General features: G+C 33.7%; 4 protein-coding genes across 15 annotated transcripts; 2 read left to right on the forward strand and 2 right to left on the reverse strand.

Moving 5' to 3' along the window:
- The first annotated feature begins 749 nt into the window (after positions 1-749).
- Positions 750-2,187, forward strand: LOC104750397 (U-box domain-containing protein 20). The gene has a single exon (XM_010472184.3). The coding sequence runs from the start codon at positions 820-822 to the stop codon at positions 2,107-2,109; it is 1,290 nt and encodes a 429-aa protein (XP_010470486.1). The 5' UTR covers positions 750-819; the 3' UTR covers positions 2,110-2,187.
- Positions 2,188-2,203: 16 nt separating this feature from the next.
- Positions 2,204-5,815, reverse strand: LOC104750396 (PHD finger protein MALE MEIOCYTE DEATH 1-like). Its single transcript, XM_010472183.2, has 3 exons — positions 5,404-5,815; positions 4,102-4,345; positions 2,204-4,011 (listed from the first exon to the last, which is right to left on the reverse strand). The coding sequence occupies exons 1-3, from the start codon at positions 5,696-5,698 to the stop codon at positions 2,442-2,444; spliced, it is 2,109 nt and encodes a 702-aa protein (XP_010470485.2). The 5' UTR covers positions 5,699-5,815; the 3' UTR covers positions 2,204-2,441.
- A 5,396-nt stretch (positions 5,816-11,211) lies between these two features.
- LOC104750398 (putative nucleoredoxin 1) lies at positions 11,212-13,587 on the reverse strand. 12 transcript variants are annotated; one of them, XR_015585128.1, is made up of 6 exons: positions 13,350-13,551; positions 12,980-13,114; positions 12,735-12,828; positions 12,490-12,663; positions 12,315-12,387; positions 11,212-11,768 (listed from the first exon to the last, which is right to left on the reverse strand). XR_015585128.1 is itself a non-coding variant. In XM_087493060.1 (5 exons), exons 1-3 carry the CDS (start codon positions 13,514-13,516, stop codon positions 12,625-12,627), a joined length of 612 nt encoding a protein of 203 aa, XP_087349186.1. In that variant the 5' UTR covers positions 13,517-13,587; the 3' UTR covers positions 11,212-11,768; positions 12,322-12,387; positions 12,490-12,624. The 12 variants fall into 12 exon arrangements, 6 of the variants coding, with proteins under 6 accessions (XP_087349186.1, XP_087349185.1, XP_010470488.2 ...); XR_015585125.1 differs by having other exon boundaries at positions 12,980-13,148; positions 13,350-13,520; XR_015585123.1 differs by having other exon boundaries at positions 12,980-13,221; positions 13,350-13,520.
- A 4,008-nt stretch (positions 13,588-17,595) lies between these two features.
- On the forward strand, positions 17,596-19,316 carry LOC104750399 (aspartic proteinase PCS1). The gene has a single exon (XM_010472187.3). The coding sequence runs from the start codon at positions 17,733-17,735 to the stop codon at positions 19,014-19,016; it is 1,284 nt and encodes a 427-aa protein (XP_010470489.2). The 5' UTR covers positions 17,596-17,732; the 3' UTR covers positions 19,017-19,316.
- Positions 19,317-19,529: the final 213 nt, after the last annotated feature.

Below are 19,529 nucleotides of genomic sequence, written 5' to 3' on the forward strand. Positions count from 1 at the left end.
GATAAATGGGTTTAAGAAAAAAAATCTATTGAATAATTTTAGATTTTTGGTTCGACTTGAAATTCTTAACTTATAAATAAAATATATTAAACTTACAAAATCAAATTTAACTTGCAATAAAAAAATTCTATGTATATTTATAAGTGTATATCAAACTTATTGGTAATAATCCACGAATGTTCGAATTAATATTATTTAAATAATAATTTAAACTTTTGAAAATTGTCACTAAAAGTCATATTATGAGTTAAGTTAGATTTTGTAGGATTAATTTCCATTTTTGTAAATTAAGGATAACTTAGAAAGTATTTTCGAAATTCACAATAAAATCAATAAAAATAAAGTATTTCTTTAAAAATACTTTAAAGAAAATCTATTAGTTAAAATTTAGTGTCAAAGATACTTTATTTTTATGGCTTTTCACAAGTTACAAACTCAAAAAAAAAAAAAAAAAAAAAACCCAAAACCCACGAATAGGTTTCAGCAATTTTTTTTTTTCATATTTTCTACATTAGTTGTCACTTGTCATTAAATTGTTTCAAACATTCAACGGTCAATTTTTCCGATTCTTTAACAGTTAGCGAATAATATGACATAAACCATCTCCATTATTCAAATTTCGTTTTCCCGTGATGTTTTTTTTTTCATTTTACCTAAAACTTAACTTTGACCCAACTCGCGTTCCAGAAGCGTATGATAGTGACTAATTTAAATATATAACATTTATTATCCCTAAGTTTTTATGCATTCATACATACGTACATATATAAATCTCATCTCTCAACTTGTTAATTCATTACCAAAGCGAACAGTCAAAGAATGGGACTTTCATTGAGAGTGAGACGTCGTGGAGGCAACAAGAAAGAGATCATACCGGTGACTAGTTGCTCTGAGGAAGATGAAGTAACGATTCCATCGCAGTTTCTATGTCCGATTTCTTACGAGCTAATGAAAGATCCGGTGATTATTGCTTCAGGGATCACTTACGACCGTGAAAACATCGAGAAGTGGTTCGAGTCCGGGTACCAAACGTGTCCCGTTACTAACACGGTTTTGTCAAGTTTGGAGCAGATTCCGAATCATACCATTCGGAGGATGATTCAAGGTTGGTGCGGGTCGTCACTAGGCGGCGGGATTGAGAGAATCCCGACGCCACGTGTACCCGTGACGAGTCATCAAGTCACAGAGATTTGTGGGAAGTTACTCGCTGCTACGCGGCGTGGAGACCATGCCGTGTGCAGCGAGATGGTTGGGAAGTTGAAGAGATTGGGAAAAGAGAGCGAGAGGAACCGTAAATGCGTTCAGGAAAACGGCGCTGGGCTAGTTCTTTGCGTTTGTTTCGACGCGTTTTCGGGAAACGCAAACTCTACACTATTATTGGAGGAGGTTGTGTCTGTGCTGACGTGGATGCTTCCCATTGGTTCAGAAGGTCAATCCAAACTCACCTCTACGTCTTCGTTTACTAGGTTGGTGGAGCTTTTGAGAAATGGCGATCAAAACGCCGCGTTTTTAGTAAAGGAGCTTCTTGAGCTTAACGTAGCTCACGTTCACGCGTTAACAAAGATCAACGGCGTCGAAGAAGCGTTCTTGAAATCGATTAATCGCGATACTATATGCGTTAACTCTTTAGTTTCTATCCACCACATGATCTTGGCAAATCAAGAAACCGTTTCAAGATTTCTTGCACTGGATCTTGTTAATATAACGGTGGAGATGCTAGTTGATTCAGAAAACAGCGTTTGCGAAAAAGCGTTGATGGTTTTAAACGCGATTTGCGAAACTAACGAAGGAAGAGAGAAAGTGAGAAGAAATGAGTTGGTGATACCGGTTTTGGTGAAGAAGATTTTGAAGATCACTGAGAAGAAGTGTTTGGTTTCAGTGATGTGGAAGATTTGTAAAAGTGGAGATGGGTCTGAGGTTGAACAAGCTTTAAGATTAGGTGCGTTCAAGAAGCTTGTTGTGATGCTACAAGTTGGATGTGGTGAAGGAACGAAGGAGAAGGTGACTGAGTTGTTGAAGATGATGAATAAAGTTATGAAGATGAATGGTTTCGTTGATCGTTCTGATTCTTCTTCAATTGAGTTTAAGCATGTTAAGAAGCCATTTTGATACAATAACTATACATTTGTATATAGAGAGGAAACACAATTTTTTTTTTTGCAACTCTAATTTCCTCTGTTTTCTAAACCCTCTCTTATAGCAGAGTCTTTAACCAACTTGTATACCACAAAGCCAAAACTCATTTACAACCTAACTATAGAGAAGAGAAGTAAAACAGAGGATATATATAGAGAAGAGAAGTAAATCAGAGGATATATATCAATACTAAGACAATTTTACTTCTCTTCTCTATACTAACAACACAAGTGTCATATACAATTTTGTTTCTCTCATTTACCAAAAAAATTGAGTAATCTACAAAGTTTGGTCCAAAAATGGCTTTACAAGAGATAGTTTTCTTCAGGGAAAATCAAACCAAGACAACTCTGATCCCCATAGAAGTCATCTGCAGATTCTATCAGAAACATATTCTCTGAACTCGGAAACTCATATTTGGGCTGCACCACTTTCCTCTGTTGCTCTGCAAACTCTTCACAGCAATTCGAACACACAAAAAGTGGAGGCAAAGTATCTGAATCATCAATCCCACAGCATCTTGTATGTTGCCATACCTCACAAACATCACAAGATATCATCCTCTCACCATCATCATCTCTAGCCCTGCAAATACATTTCACCATCCATGTATCACATCCACCTTGACACTTGAGTTTCGATTCCAAATCAATCCCATAACCCCTCACTGTTAAAGCAGAACAAGACTCGGTCAAACTCATGTCTTCTGTAACTTCTTCAATCTCACTCACCACAAAGTTTGCTAAGATGCAGTAAGTATCTCTGAACGTCTCTTCAATGGCTTGCTTTAGATCAAAGATTGTAGCCTGTAATGGAACTGTGACCAATTCACCTGGAGGTAGCTCTGTGATCTGTTCTGATCTCAAACCAATCAAACTTGGATTGATACGGCAAACAAATTGTAAGACTGTTTCACTGTTGTCCCATATAGGCCACTCCTTTACGAAGTGCTTGCTGTCTAGGATTGCTTGAGTTGCAGATCTCACTAGCTCAGATTCTGGATAGTTAAACAACACAGTGTAGAGTAACAACAGATCTCTATAAACATCAGCTCCAGGTTTTGATGGAGTATAAATCCTCAAAGGAGTAATCTCCTCTAGCAGAACAGCTTCTTCTTTCTTCGGTTCTATGACGTTCATCGCATCATCAAGCTCCTGTATTGTATAGTGCAGGATACGTGTAATGGGATCAACATAACGCCGAACCAAAACATTCCCAACGACCACATTGTGCATCGACTTCAGCACATAATCCAGCAGACCGGTATCTCCAATATGCAATCTAGCTGAATCCCTAACATCTTGCCGAGTCATACCGTTGGGCTTCATTGCTTTCATCTCTTTCAGTGACTCTACTATCACTTCAGCTGCAAATATTAGTCTCCTCACAGGCCATCTACTACCCAAATTTGCAGCAACAGTGCTATAACTCCTATATTTCGGAGACTTGTCATTATCCGCGATATCACTTTTCTTTAAAAGCAACCTACTTGATCTTTTCTGCTGAGGAGAATCTGTCAGGAGAGGAGTCGCAGGAAGAACCTTTTGGGGAGAAGCATGAGACTTGATGATGAGCATAAACCGCAAAAGATCTCTGAACGTCTTCAGATGCCCTTCACTCATTTCTCTATAGTACCGAATAACCTGTTTGATCTCTTTAGATTGTTGATACTCGCCAAAATGAAACTCAATCTGATTAAGATCAAGTGAACCAAGAAGCTCTATCGCCTTCTCGTAATCATTCTTTGTCACACCATAACTTCCACGAGAGAACTTGTATCCCCATCTTCCAAACCAGGAGTGGCCATAAGCAACACCATACAACAACCTCAGTTCCATAGATCTCTTCTTAGCGAAATCTTCAACCGTTATCATCCTGCAACAAGAACACATTCTATCAATTTCCAAATCATAAAAATGCAAAATCCAACAAAACGCAAAAGGATACTAGTGTTATATCCATTACCTTGCTCCAAGGATATTACAAATCCGGTCCCAAAGATCAACAATCTCTCTTCCGCACAAGTATTTTGAATCCCCTTCCATACCATTGATGCATATCAAATGACCAAAGCCATTACTATGAATCAATCCATGTAAAAGATGACTTTGTAGATCAAAAACATCATCTTCTAAAGGCATATTCCACTCAGAATCGATTGGAATTATAAAGTGATACTTCCTCTTTGACACAAAATGATTGCTCCACCCTGAAACAAAACACAAAATCAAAGTCAGAAACATCTTAAATCAAAGTCGAACAGAATCTCATTAAGCAAAGTCAGAATCAAAGTCAAAGTCAGAAACGTCTTCTCTCTAGTACGATCATTGATCCTCACCAGTTATTCCACTTATCTCAAACCAAACAGAATCTCATTCAACAACATCTTAAAGATACGTACTCGTACTTAAAGATACGTACTCATACATTTTAACAACATCATAAAGCTACTAATCTGAAAAGAATACTGAGAATCTCGAGTTAGCATCATCTTCAAATACTTACTTAAATAAAACCCAATACTCAGAATCACGATTCAGAAACATCTTAAGATACACATAATCATCATTTAGCAATATTCACAATCTAATATTACCATTTAGCAATAACACACACTCATATGAAACTGATACTCAGATTTACAATTCAGAAACATCTTAAGATCCATACTCATCAAAACCCATTACTCAAAAGTCTCAGTTAAACAACATCTTAAGATACATACATGATCTGAAACCATTATACAGAACAACATCTTAAGATACACATAATCATCTAAATCATTACTCAAAATTCTCAATCCAACAACAAATCGTAAACACCTAACAGAAACAAATCCATATACAAAAACCCAATTCACAAAATCTCATCAAACACCAAATTGATCTAACCAAATCGATCAAACCCAAACATCTTAAGATCCATACTCGTCAAAACCCATTACTCAAAGGTATCATCTTAAGATACATACGCATACTCATCATAACCCATTACTCAAAACTCAAAAGTCTCAGTTCAACAACATCTAAAGATTCATACTCATCAAAACCCATTACTCAAAAGTCTCAATTCAACAGAACAAAACCTTAAGATACACACAATCATCTAAACCCAATATTCAAACATCTCAATCCAACAACAGATCATAAAACCTAACCGAAACAAATCCATATACAAAAAAACCCAATTCACAAAATCTCATCAAACACCAAATTGATCCAACGAAATCGATCAAACCCAAAAAAAAATCAATCAATCCAAACAAACCTGTGCAACGACATTGATCGCAGTAAGGCTCCGAAGAACGAGCCACATCCTCTTCAACAGTGTAAAGCGGAACCACCGAGTTCGTACTCTCATGGCTAAGTAGCGTACACCAAACAGGCATACCAAGAACGCTATACTCCTCAACCTCGGCAAAATCCCGTAAAAAAACCCTAATCTGATCGCGAAAAGCTTCGCCCCGATTAATCGGAACCCCATCTTCGCCGAACCGTTGCGAGCTATAAACTTTGGGCCTCCTCTTCCTCTTACGGCACGTTTCGATGATTGGTACTGGCATTTTCCGATTTTGATTCTGTAATTTTTAGGGTTTTTTGGGGGATTTTAGGATTCGATCGATGGAGACGAAGGAAGGAAGAAGATGAGCTCTCTGTTACTGAGTTTACCCGCTCAAATTGAAAACAAAGCGTGATCTGAGTGGTTGTTTTAGAAATGCCATTGAGGATGGTTGTTATTTACGTAATGGCCATTAGGATCTGACGGTTTTAGATTGAGTTTGAGGATTTGGTTGATCTTAGCCGTTCATCTCTGTAACTGCAAGTGTTTGTTAGTCAAACCGCCGTTCACTCTGTTAAGTCAACAGCTCACTCGAAACCAGAAAATAAACACATTAATTCTTTTTTATAAAAATCCAGAATATTATTTTATATAAAATAAAACTATTTCCAAATAATTAATCATCTAGTTTTTTTCCATTAAAAATTCTGATTTAAAAAAATAATTAAATAAATTACCACAAAAAAGTAAGAACACTTGTTAAATATTTAAACACTTCATTTTCTATATACAAAATTTATTTTCCAAAAATATTATTTTATATTAAAATACACATATCTCCAAAATACTATGTTTTTTTATTAAAACTTGTGTCTAGTAAAACTTGTTGAGAGTCTTTCATTTAACTATCTGTTTAAAAATGTTTATTTGTAAAATGTATGTATGAAATTCACTGGTATAATGTAGTATCAATTTGCCCCAAAAAAATAAAAAAAGTGTACTGGTATAGTTTGTATAGTGTAATTAATAGTTACATAGATAGGTACAAGTACTAAGAATATAATTAACTACCTATTTGCGAAAGTGGTATTAGATTTTTTTTTATTCTTTTTTTTAAAGGATTAATTGAAGTAAAGGGTGGAATGAATAAATTTTTTATAAATTATTTATGATCCTTCTTTAAAAATAATAATATAAATTTCCTAAAAATTCAAAAAAAATAAACCATATTTAACAGAGAAGATGGTAATTTCATCTTTAGAGAAATAATAATTGAATATATATATATATATAATTATTTCATATATATCCAATTTGCTAACTAAGCATATAAATTTATATCAACAAAAACCATCAATCTACACATATTAATATAATACTATATCATTAACTCTAATAATTATGTGCCACTACTTATAATGAGAAATCAAATTTTTGGTCCAACGTAAATGGTGAAATGGTTTTATAAGAAGGAAAAAAAATCTAAATAGATTTTAAAATAGTTTCTAAAAGTCTCTAATGTCAAATTTATTTGTTTGAATTTTACACGTAGAAAAAGTGAACAAGGCATTTGATTCTTTGAGATCAACTCTCTTTTTTACAATCAATAAAGAAGTCGTGAGAACTTTTTGTTGTTCGTGGACATTGAGTCACTCTTTCCATTAGGATTAGATAAATACACCACTTCCACTACCTCTCTTTACTTTTACTTTTCTTCATCCTCTCTTACATTCTTTTAAGAGAACGATCAATAGATATGGATCATCCAAAGGCTTCTGATCATGTTACATCCAATTGGTCAAAAATTCCTCTTCTTGGTTGCATCATGGACACTCTCGTTCATCTTTTTACGATCTTTCCTGACGAACAAGGCAAAGAGGTCGTCCACACGGCGGTAGCGGAAAATCGTGCAGCTCAAAAACACTTTAGGCAACTCAACTGTGTTAAACTCAATTAGCCTTGATGATAAGTCTTTCTTAATATCTTTGGTTTTCTTGTATTGCTTTATATCTAGAAAGCACCAGTTTTATAAATACAATCTCTATATGTAACAATTACTTTACAAGAAAACATATTTTGTGGTTAAAATTTAAAAATTTCTGTACTTAGCCACATATGGTCAGGAAATTACTTTTTGACTAAGAGCTCATGACTAGCATTAGATCAGTGGTTGTATTTGCTACATAGACACATGGTGTCATAAAAGACTGTGGATAATCTGTTAAAATCTTTAACCTGGGTCCGACATAGTTGTCTTGGGTAGGCTTGAGAAGCGATGGATTTGGCTAGGTTTAATCTCGAATTTTGGAAAATCTATTTGTTCGGTTAATTGAACCAAACTAACATTTGGTCAGTTTGGTTTGGAAGCCTAAATTTGGTTTGGTTTTTAAGTGGGAAAATTATTACAATGTTATAACCTCATGAGTACATTGCAAGAGTGTCTTCTTGAAAAAGTTCCTCTCCCCCTCACATATGGATCAGCGTAGGAATTAGAGATCTCAAATTTGACACAACGAGAAAACAAAGGTTTTGTGAAGCTTGAGAACATTTGAAAGTGTACTCGTCACAATGGCATCACCAAAGAAATTATTGTTTAGTACTCTGTGGTATCTTACTAAAATATACGTGATTTTGTGTACCACTAGCAACGAAAACTTTTTCGAATAAAATCATACAAAGAGTTGTTGCCACCATGAAAACAACTGAGAATTAGTATCATTTGTTCGTAAGACAATGCATGTGTACAAAATATCAATCTTTGTTATATATGGAGTTAAACATATCATATAATGAATTAATTGCCAAAAAAAAAAAACATAAACAACTTATCATTATCGGTTAAGAGTTAAAAAAAAATCGAATTGTGGTCAAGAATATTATCGAAAAACTACAAATCAAAAAACAATACAAAAAAGGTTGTGTCACTCATTTGATATATGCATAAGTTAGAATTGATGCAAATTAGTTTTAAATCACTTACATATATGACTCTCAGACTCTGGTTGCACCGGTTGAAAGGGGTGGGCATTACGGTTTAAATTTAGGTTCGGTTTGTTCGGTTTTGGTAAGACTCTAACCAAACTCAACCGAAGTTAGTTTGGTTTGGTTTGTGTTCGGATCGGTTTCTGTTTGGTTTGGTTCGGTTCGGTTTGGTTTTAGTTTGGTTCGGTTTTAATTCAGTTTAAAAATCAGTTAATGTAACAAAACAAAATTGATTATGGTTTTATAATAGTTAATTAATCAAATAAATTAAAAAAGCTAGAAAATTATAATTAAATACCTAATAGTAAATATAATTACATCTATATTTATATTTAGGTTTTATTAGAAAAGTTAAAATAAAGTAAAATAGAAACCAAATGCAAGTGGTAATAGGTAAGAAGATCACATATTTATAAATTTAATAATATTATTAATTAATTTAAAAAACACATTGGATTATTGGTTCGATTCGGTTTAAAACCGAACCGAACCATTTGGGTTGAGAAGAAATATAACCAAATGGTTGGAGTGTAGGATTGGATTTGGTTTGGGTTGGTTTGAGTTCGGTTGGTTCGGTTCGGTTCGGTTTATATGCCCATAGAAATATTTTCTTACATCGATTATTGACTTATCGTAATCGATGTTAATATGCATCAGTTGATTCAATCAATACATGTATTAAAATAACCTTAAATTTGCAACTGTTATTATAAGTAATATAAATGTTTATATTAATTATATATAATTGAAGTTAGGACTAATAAAAAGAATTTTAAATTAAATTCTAAGAAATATATATTATTTAATTTTAGAAATTAAATATAAAAGCAAATTATTAATTTCTTTGTGATAATAGTTGTCTATTACATGTGTTTTAGAGGGATTTTCAAAAAAATAATCTTTTTCCTATGTCAATTTTTAAAAATACCCTTTCATGTTGTCCAATTTCAAAAATACCCCTTTTCTATGTATAAAACAATTAAATTCTAAGCCCTAAGCTCAAAATACTAAACTTTAACCTCTCAAAACTATATCCTAAATGTAAAATAGAAAATCCAAGCATAAAAAAAATTCTAAAAATTAATTTAACATATTATAATTGTGTAAAAAAAGTTAAAAATGAAAATGTTCAAAAAAAACAGGTATTTTTGAAAAGGGGTATCCCAAAAGGGATATTTCTAACAAATTCTCTTGTTTTTAATTAGCATCAGTCAGTATTTGTTTAAATTTGCAACACAAATCAATAATGACATTGATTATTACTACTGATGTTAAATTATAATTTTTGTATTGATAATTATAATAAGTAATTTATATTTTAATCATTCAAACTTTTGAGTCAAATTAGTTTATGCAATTGATTCATGATCTTTTAAAAATACCACCAACATTAATTAGGTATAGAGTTGTTCATTTACTTGGTTCATGATTTTTTGAACAATTTTGGAACATAAACTATCCTTACATATAAAATTACCATCAAGCAAGCTTATAGATGACAGAACCATGAAAAAATTATCTTTAAACATCATCTAAGAACCATTATATTAATATCATTCAAACTTTTGATTCAGAATAATTTATGTAATTGATCCTTGTTGTAGTGAAATATACCTTTTACCATCAGTGCCTTTAATTGGATATAGAGTTAGTTATTCAATTACTTGATTGATGCTTTTTATTAGCAATTTTAGAACAAAAACTGCCCTTACATATAGAACAAAATGATTATGTTAATTTTGTCATAGACAAACTTATAGATGAAAGAACGATGAATAATTTACCCTTAAAAATTATTTAAGAATCATCCTTATAATAAAATCATCTTGACTCGTCTATGACGAAAAAACTTGTTAAAATATTATAAGTACAAAACAAAAAGTGATAAACTTCGTAAAACAAAGTTATAATAAAGGAATCCATTAGTACATACAAATGTTGAATATTCTGTTCATACATGTAAAGTGATTCCTCATACATATGGGATGTTAGTTTGTAGCTCATTAGTGTTAAACATATCAAATAGTTATTTCACTTTTTTTTTTTGAACTAACATCAAATAGTTATTTCACATGTTTGCACTATATTAATTGTTTGCAGTCTTTAAGATATTTCAGTTTTTAAGAGTATGTCTAACTAAAACCTACATGTCACAACTATATTCTGCCAAACATGATGAATTGGAGACGGTTAATCAATTAAAAAAAATCAAAAAGATCCAAGAGTGTTAAACCTCAACTCTAAAAAGATTAAACTTTAATTCAACAACCATACAAACATCATTTTTAAATTCAGTAAAAGTTCATGTAATTATTATTGACATTTCATGACTCACAAATAAAAATAAAAATAAAAGAACAAGATATATCCGAATTTATTCCTTAAGGGCATCTTCCTATCTTTTAATTTTAAAGAAAAATAAAAATTAAGAAAAATAGGAGAGAGAAAGTGATAGTATCTTTGCACAAACAAATTAAGACACACTGAGACTCTCATCTGCCATATGTTAATTTTTTATTGGTTTACATTTCTAAATAAATCAATTATATTAAAATATTAATATTGTTAAAATTTGACACCGATTTCATAGTATTACCAATGGGAATGGTTTACGGCCTTAGATCAACTCTCAGTGAGGTTGCTGACACACATACTCTTATTAAAAAATAATTAAAAAAAAAGAGAGAGAGAAGAAAAAAAATGTAGAAACTATTCGTTTTTGAGAAGTTTGAGAAACAATTCTTAGAAAAAATATGACAGGTGCAATACAAAAAATATGGATATTGATAGCAGAAAAGCATAGCGCAGTTGTTATTTTTGATAAAATTTTAAAAATTAATTTCTATAATAGCACTTATAAAACGCTAAACCTTAAAAATATGTAAGCGGAAACCAAAAATCACTCATTCCGCCAAACAAGTACTAAAAATCGACTAAAACACACTTTTCTCCTCCTTTACACTTAGAAACTCAAGAGTCTTTTACCAAAAAATATTTAGAATCGGAAAAAAAAACCTTTAACCCTAATAATCGCCTAAACCTAGATCTTTCTATTGGCTTCGCCGATGGCCAACCCAAACTGTGAAGCTCGTCTTCTCTAGTTCTCCTAATCGTCTTGTCCAAGCTAATCTTTCTCAAGCTTTTGTTCTGATTTCCACACGCTTATGACCATAGACTCTGCAAAACTAAATCGAGATCTCTACGGTGATACCGTCTTTCAACAGCTCGATATTGCTTTTGATGTTTAAACAGTCAGGAGATCGATGAAGATCTGCACAATCAGCAACTCGCCGCCGTATATGTAACTCCTGAAAACCCTAGATCTACATATCTCTGCTTTTCTTGTTTCTTAGTAAGTCTTCCTCTTTCTTCTATAATTGTGTAATTAAATCAAAGATTAGTAATATGACACGTGTCATTTATTCAGTGGAACAAATATTAAAAAAATAAAATAAAATAAAATAAAAATCTGTAAGAAAAATATTTTTTGAGAAACGTTCACGGTTACTTCCGGTAAAAATGTCCTTAGAGCATCACTAAGAAACCCTCCTAAGTTATTCACATATTAATTAATCATAGAATTTTAGCAACCCTAAGAGAGTTTTAGCAAAATCAACCCTCCACTAGAGAACGTAAAGAAGGTTTCTCTTAATGAAAATTTGTTTTGTGTAATGGAAATGGGTTTGAAAATTTAACTAGAAGAAATGATGAGAAGAAGAAATGATGATAAGAATAATCGGATGATGACAGAAAAGAAATGAGAAGAATCGGATGAACAAGCAAATGAAGTTCTACACGACATTGATCAATATATAGACCTTGGGGAGCAAATGAAGTTCTACACAACATTGATCAATGAAGTTCTACACAAACATAAACATAACAAGCAAAGTGAAGAAAGCTTTCTGTCCACAAACCTCACACCTTGGAGTTAGCTTTGTTACAGAATCAGCAATTGGTATAACATCAAGTACAGCACCAAAGCTCCTCCTGCGTATAGAAAAGATCACATCCACGTTACAAGTCAGTCAACAAAATCGGCAAGTGAAAATATCAAAATCACAGCTTTAAAAAATAGGATAAATCAAGCACCTTAAATAGTCACCGTCAAGGCCTGCAACGATCACAGTTTTGCCATCATCATCAGCGACTTTGCAACAAAACTCATAAAGATCTCCAAAGAACTGAGCCTCATCAAGTTGCTTTTCTCACTATGGATTCGCATACTTATGATAAGCATATAAATCCTGAGGAACTAGCGGTATCCTAAAGAAACAGAACGCTACTGAATCGTCAATAAACCATGAGTGCAGACAATTCACTGAGACAAGACTCACAGATGACAATGTCTGCTCTCTCCGAGCCCTGTCTTCTTTCTCTTTGATCTCCTTCATCTTCTCAGGTGTGAAAGGATAAGCACCAGCTCCATAGCTTCGTATGACACCAAACCCATTATTATTCACAAGTTTACCATGATCATCAACTATTACTAGGTTAGGGATACCCGTAACCTTAAACAACCCATCCAAACGGTCATGTGTTTCTGAATCAGCAAATGGAACAGTGAGCCATGGCATCTTACTGAAATAATCACCAAAGGACTCTTCATCTTCATCGCCAGACACAAAAACAACCTCGAAACCAACTTTTGGAGCGAGCTCGTTGTAGACTTCAACCAGCTGTGGAGTAAACCGCTGACATGGTCCGCACCACGCAGCTGAAAATACAATCCAATCTTTTTCCCTATTAAGCTATCAATTTTAACATGAACATCATAAGAATTCATATAACCAACCAACCAGTCAAACTCTACCCTAATCGGTTCTGCAAAAGAACAATCACAAGGGGAGAATCGAGAAACAAGCACATATAAGTTGAGATCGGCGGCGATAAAATTCAAAAATCAGGTCAACTACAGAAAGAGAGAGAGAGAAGCGAGAAGCTATTTTAACCTGTTTGCCGTCGTTACGAACAAGGAAATCCCTCGCCGGAGAAGAGAGAAGTGAGAGAAGATCCTGAGCATCTCAGCCGTTGATTTTTTTTGTGGTTTCGGCCATGGCGTTGTCCCACCAATCCTCCGCCGTTTTCTGATGGAGAAGAATCGCCTTTTATCTCTCATGAACGAGAGAGAAGAGAGATGGTCGGGAAAGAATTAAAAAAAATGGTGAAAAAAAAAAACTGAGTCGACCAATAGGCAAACGCCACGCCGCGTTGCTCAAGAGGTTGCTCCAATTACTTTCCACAGTATCGATACTCTGCTTGTTGGACTCAGAAAGGGGTTTTTTATTAAATTTTGGGCCCCAATTGTAAGTTTAACCCAATAAGTACTCCCCAGTAAAAATGGTCTTACATACTAAAAAAACACATAAACAAGTTGAAAGATGAAGACACTTGAAGAGAAAAAATAATAAAATACATTAGTACAACTACCCAATTTAGATATTTTTCGACATCAAGTGTATATTTTTCGATATATCTCAAAAATCCTAAAAACTTTGTCCGTTCGTCGATTTGTGTATATATATTCTTAGTGACTCTCAAAAACCTCAAAAAATCAGTGGTTCGATTTTGTTTAGTAATTCTCTAAAACCCAAAATTAATCAAACACCTCATTCAGTCACATTTCACAATATCAAGTGAGGGTCGGGGGTGAAATGTTTATAAATATAGATTTAAAGATCGATTAGACAATAAATATAGATTTAAAGATTTAAAGATTATGGAAATAAATATTTCCTCTAGCTCTCAGCCCTTATAAATATATTCATATATCTTTTTATATATCATTTGAGGTTATCTTCGTGAGCATAACTAATAGAGTTCATATATCATAATTAAGTTGATGGCTAATGATAACATAGTCTGGTCCCGTTACCACAACTTAAAAGACAAGTGGACTAGAACTGTAGAATCATGGGGCTGCGTAGCTCCTTTTTTTTTATGTTCCTGTTTGACATATGATTTGTCGTATTTATTTATTTTGTTATATAGTTTTATTTTTGTTTGAAGATTTTCTGAAGTAATAAGTTAATGTGATATTTCATTATTTTGTTCAAATTTATTTGCATTTTGAAACTGTCGTCGCTTTCTCTACAACTCTGAATTCGGTGGAATATGATGTTGTCGTGTTTTATTCATAACTCATTATTTATTTAAAGCTTCTAATAAAACAAAACAAAAAATGGGAATTGTGAGAATCAATTTTTAAGACTTTGTGGTTAACAAATTACGAGAGTATCTTAATATTCCAACGCAATGTTCCATAGATTGTTCTATATATACTCAAGTATCACTTTCAGAAAAGTTTTCTATATACATGAATGGTTTATACAATAAATTTCGATTATTATAACTTGATGATAATTCATATATAAATAATTATATTACGGTTGAAATAAAACTATGATTTTTGAGTATTATATCTGTATGAATTATTTATATAAATAATTTTTGACTATTAAATTTTAATGATAATTCATATCAAAAAAATATATTACGATTTAAATCAAACTATTATTTTGAATATATATATATATATATATATATATATGTATGTTGTGAGCATCAATGTTATAAATTGAAACAGTTGATGAGATTCATGAACGTAGACATGGTCCTACGGAAATTAAATTCCTATAGTTATAAATACTATATTTGAGTTTCATTTAATTTGATAAAGAAATAAATATGTTCACAAGATTCAATAGACATATAATTGGATCAAATATTATCGTTTTGTGTAAATACGAAAACAAAAGCTCTCACACGTCAACGCGTTATCGGTTTCAGTTCTTCAAAGCAAAGCTAGTGACACCTTTAAGCTCGGTTCTCAATTTAAAGTAGGAAATTCTTTCCGGTAAACAAATCAATTAAAATAAGACATTTTGTAACCACCCAAAATTAGAAATAATAATAAGTGTTGGAAGAAAAAAAAAACATTTATATAAATCTAAAAGAGAATTCCGTAAGAAAACAAATATGGAATAAATCATTGTCTCAAAATTTAAGAGAAACCGCGTTTCGAACTTCATATTGCTTTCGGCCTCAATATCTTTTGTCATCTTTCCCATTAACACATAAATTGTCTCCCACTTCTTACGACATTTAGATGTTTTAGAAGTCTTTTCTTGAAATGATTAAAGAAACATACTAATTTTGTAGAGAATGGTGTAAAACTGAAACTGAACACTTGTTTTAAGGTTAACCATTAGCTATAGATTTGCCACTCAAGAGGACAAAATTGTGGAGTATTGTTCATTATTGCAAAAATAATCATATTAAAACCTAATTGACTATTGTAGAAACAATATTTGTTTGTTGCATTTTTATGGAATGGTCCGGACCTCAACTCTCATCATGCAAAGGTCGCCTGGTCTGATGTCCGCTACCCTATAAGGGAGGGTGGACTTTGTCTCCGATCTCTAAAAGAGGCTAACATTGTGTGCGGTTTAAAGCTCATTTAGCGCCTGTTATCACATAACTCACTATGGGGGAAATGGGTACACACTTACCTTATTCGCAATAGCTCCTTTTGGGATATTGCAGCATCCCCATCGCAGGGCTCCTGGATGTGGCGAAAGTTGCTTAAACTAAGAGGGTTAGCAAAGCAGTTTCATCGCAAAGATATTCAGAATGGTAAGACCACGTCTTTTTGGCATGATCAGTGGTCTTCTTTGGGTACACTACATGATCTGTTAGGCCATAGAGGGTGCATTGATCTCGGGATAACCACACATGCCACAGTGGAATCTGTAATGTTAACACATTGAAGCAGACGACGTAGAGTGGATACTCTGAATCTTATTGAAACAGAAATTACACAAGTTAGAGAAAAAATGAAACCGCATATAGAGGATCGGCACCTTTGGAAAGGACGAACAGGGTTCAAGTCAAGGTTCTCGACTCGTGATACTTGGCAACAGCTGCATTCGACTAAACCGGAGTGTGTCTGGACTAAGGGGGTATGGTTCTCCCAGGCTACCCCAAAATTTGCCTTTATAACATGGCTCTGCATGCTTAACAAACTTTCAACGGGTGACCGAATACTGAAGTGGAACCTGTCCATAGATCCTTCATGCCCTTTATGCAATTGTCCCCTGGAAACAAGAAACGATCTCTTTTTCCAGTGCCCATACTCGCAACAGATTTGGTGTAAGCTATCTTCCGGTTTTCTTGGAAACAACACTACTTAAGACTGGGAAGAGATCAAAAACCTCATTTCCGATTCTACACTTGAAAAGACCCCTTTGCTGTTCTTACGATACACTCTTCAGGTCACGATCCATACCATATGGCAAGAGAGAAATAACCGCAAACATGGCGAAATCCCAACCCCTACAACCAGACTTGAGAAGCAGATTGATAGGACCATCCGAAATAGGCTCCTCCTTCTTCTGAATTCAAGAAATGAAAAGTATGCAGATATCCTTACACTCTGGTTTTCAACCAGAATATAATGTAGTCGCCCATATATGACTTTCCTTCTCTAAACTCTGTTACACTTGTTGTAAAGGAATGGTTTTTTTGATGAATAAAATTTTACATTATAAAAAAAACAATATTTGTTTTCTTGTTAAAGTACTTTACCTAACGTAATCCAACTACTTAAAATAATAGTATAACTAAACGAAGAAGTGCTTATTATTCAACTATATTAACTACAAAAAAATGTTCAACACAATCAGATAATTCGCTTATTTGCCACCGTAAATACTGTCAAACCAAAACTATGTGTTTATATATAACGAAATGAAATCTCCACTAGCTGTATATATCATTATGTAATAATGCAGATAGATACAACAAAAATTTACATACTACTAGTTATTATTTTTCTAACTAAACATTCCCCTAAAAATCATCTAAAAATTATATATCTCCACTTTTTTTTAAGCATAGTTAAAATATGTTACTTCATATTTATATATCTAAAATGTTTCGAACCAAGATTCATTATTTTTTAGATCCTGATCAATTATATATTGCTTGATAATTAATTTCTTGGTTGCAATAATTTCGTTAAGAAATTATCCTATGTTTGTAAGGAAGTGATAATTATTTCAAATATCTTAATTTACATGAAATATTTTTATTTTCTCCCTTCAAAAAATCTAACCATTTTTCTTACTTTCATTCTTGTCAAACTCGTACAACCTTACTATATAAATTACATACAACCTTAAAACTCCAAACTAATATATCCCCAAAAAAAGACCCCTATTAATAAACCTGAAAATTAAGTGAGAAAACGTGTATGTTAAGTGTCTATATATTACAGTCACACCTTCCATTACTCTCCATCATCTCTCTCACTTCACAAAAAACCCAAAAAAAAAATGTCTCCCATTCCAAAACCACTCTTCTTCTTCTTCTTCTTCTTCTTCCTCAACTATGTTGTATCTCTCTCAACCTCACTCTCCATCCACCTCCCACTCACCTCTCTCCCTATCTCACCCAAAACCACAACCTTCACAACATCCCTCCTCTCCCGCAAAAACCCATCTCCACCATACCACTTCCGATCAAGATTCAAATACTCAATGGCTCTAATCATCTCACTCCCTATAGGAACACCACCACAAACACAACAAATGGTTCTTGACACAGGAAGCCAACTCTCATGGATCCAATGCCACCGCAAAAAGCTCCCACCAGTAACATCGTTCGACCCATCTCTCTCCTCTTCTTTCTCAACCTTACCTTGCTCTCACCCTCTTTGTAAACCAAGAATCCCAGATTTTACACTTCCCACTTCTTGCGACTCGAACCGGTTATGTCACTACTCTTACTTCTACGCTGATGGAACCTTCGCTGAAGGTAACCTCGTCAAAGAAAAAATAACTTTCTCGAATACCGAAATTACCCCTCCTTTAATACTTGGTTGCGCTACTGAGTCCTCTGATGATAGGGGTATTTTGGGAATGAACCGTGGTCGTCTCTCTTTTGTTTCTCAAGCTAAGATTTCGAAGTTCTCTTATTGTATTCCACCCAAATCGAACCGACCCGGTTTTACACCAACCGGTTCGTTTTACCTCGGAGATAACCCGAATTCGCACGGTTTCAAATACGTTTCTCTGTTGACTTTTCCTGAAACTCAACGAATGCCTAATCTTGATCCGTTGGCTTACACTGTACCGATGATTGGGATTAAATTCGGTTTAAAGAAGCTTAACATTTCCGGTTCGGTTTTTAGACCCGATGCAGGCGGGTCGGGTCAAACGATGGTTGATTCGGGATCCGAGTTTACTCATTTAGTGGACGCAGCTTACGACGCAGTGAGAGGAGAGATAGTGAGACGTGTTGGGCGGCGATTAAAGAAAGGTTACGTGTACGGTGGAACAGCTGACATGTGTTTCGATGGAAACGTGGTGATGATCCAACGGTTGGTCGGTGATCTTGTGTTTGAGTTCACTAGAGGAGTTGAGATACTTGTTCCGAAAGAGAGGGTTCTGGTTAACGTGGGAGGTGGGGTTCACTGCGTTGGAATCGGACGGTCGAGTATGCTTGGAGCAGCTAGTAATATAATAGGGAACGTTCATCAACAAAATCTTTGGGTTGAGTTTGATGTGACCAATAGAAGAGTTGGTTTCGCTAAAGCTGACTGTAGCAGATTAGTCTGAGGAAACGGGTTTTGTTCAGCTACGGTTGAGAATTGAGTCTTGTGGTGGACTCGATTCGTTCGATGATGTTTAATCGGACGGTACATAGTTTTGAATGAGGATGTCCTACAAAAATAATTAAAAGTGTTCACGTAGATTTTTATGGTTGTACCGTTTTGTATATTATATGGTTCATATTAACTTGGGGATGTTACATAAAAAAAATATCTTTATATTTGTCACTGTGGCTTGTTGACTCGTTCTGAAAGACATGTGGATGAAGAAAAATATGAGATTTAGATTTGAGAATTTTTTTCAGAAGTGCTTTTGTTTGGTGTTATTTTTATTATGGTACTACTTTTTTAGTACAATAATCCAAAAATATAGATCTACTTTAAGCCGAATGTCTACATATATGTGGCCACTAATAAATCAAAGTAAACTCACAACATGGAGAGTACTATACTTACTAACTATAAAAAGTGCCAATCAAATTTATATAAAATTATAATAGTTAATTTCATTAGATTAGGG

Source organism: Camelina sativa, chromosome 16 (genome assembly GCF_030686135.1).
Source record: "Camelina sativa cultivar CO46 ecotype springtype chromosome 16, ASM3068613v1".
In the NCBI taxonomy this organism is placed as follows: domain Eukaryota; kingdom Viridiplantae; phylum Streptophyta; class Magnoliopsida; order Brassicales; family Brassicaceae; genus Camelina; species Camelina sativa.

What these genes read in the sequence shown, in the direction of transcription:
- LOC104750396 (XM_010472183.2), bottom strand. Translation starts at nt 5,698, where the DNA reads ATGCCAGTACCAATCATCGAAACGTGCCGTAAGAGGAAGAGGAGGCCC. An exon ending in CGATCAATGTCGTTGCACAG is followed by an intron (nt 4,346 to 5,403) that starts GTTTGTTTGGAT and finishes GTTTTGTTTCAG; the next exon opens with GGTGGAGCAATCATTTTGTG. An exon ending in TGTAATATCCTTGGAGCAAG is followed by an intron (nt 4,012 to 4,101) that starts GTAATGGATATA and finishes TTCTTGTTGCAG; the next exon opens with GATGATAACGGTTGAAGATT.
- LOC104750399 (XM_010472187.3), top strand. Translation starts at nt 17,733, where the DNA reads ATGTCTCCCATTCCAAAACCACTCTTCTTCTTCTTCTTCTTCTTCTTC.
- LOC104750397 (XM_010472184.3), top strand. Translation starts at nt 820, where the DNA reads ATGGGACTTTCATTGAGAGTGAGACGTCGTGGAGGCAACAAGAAAGAG.
- LOC104750398 (XM_019237517.2), bottom strand. Translation starts at nt 13,516, where the DNA reads ATGAGAGATAAAAGGCGATTCTTCTCCATCAGAAAACGGCGGAGGATT. An exon ending in TTCGTAACGACGGCAAACAG is followed by an intron (nt 13,141 to 13,349) that starts GTTAAAATAGCT and finishes ATAGCTTAATAG; the next exon opens with GGAAAAAGATTGGATTGTAT.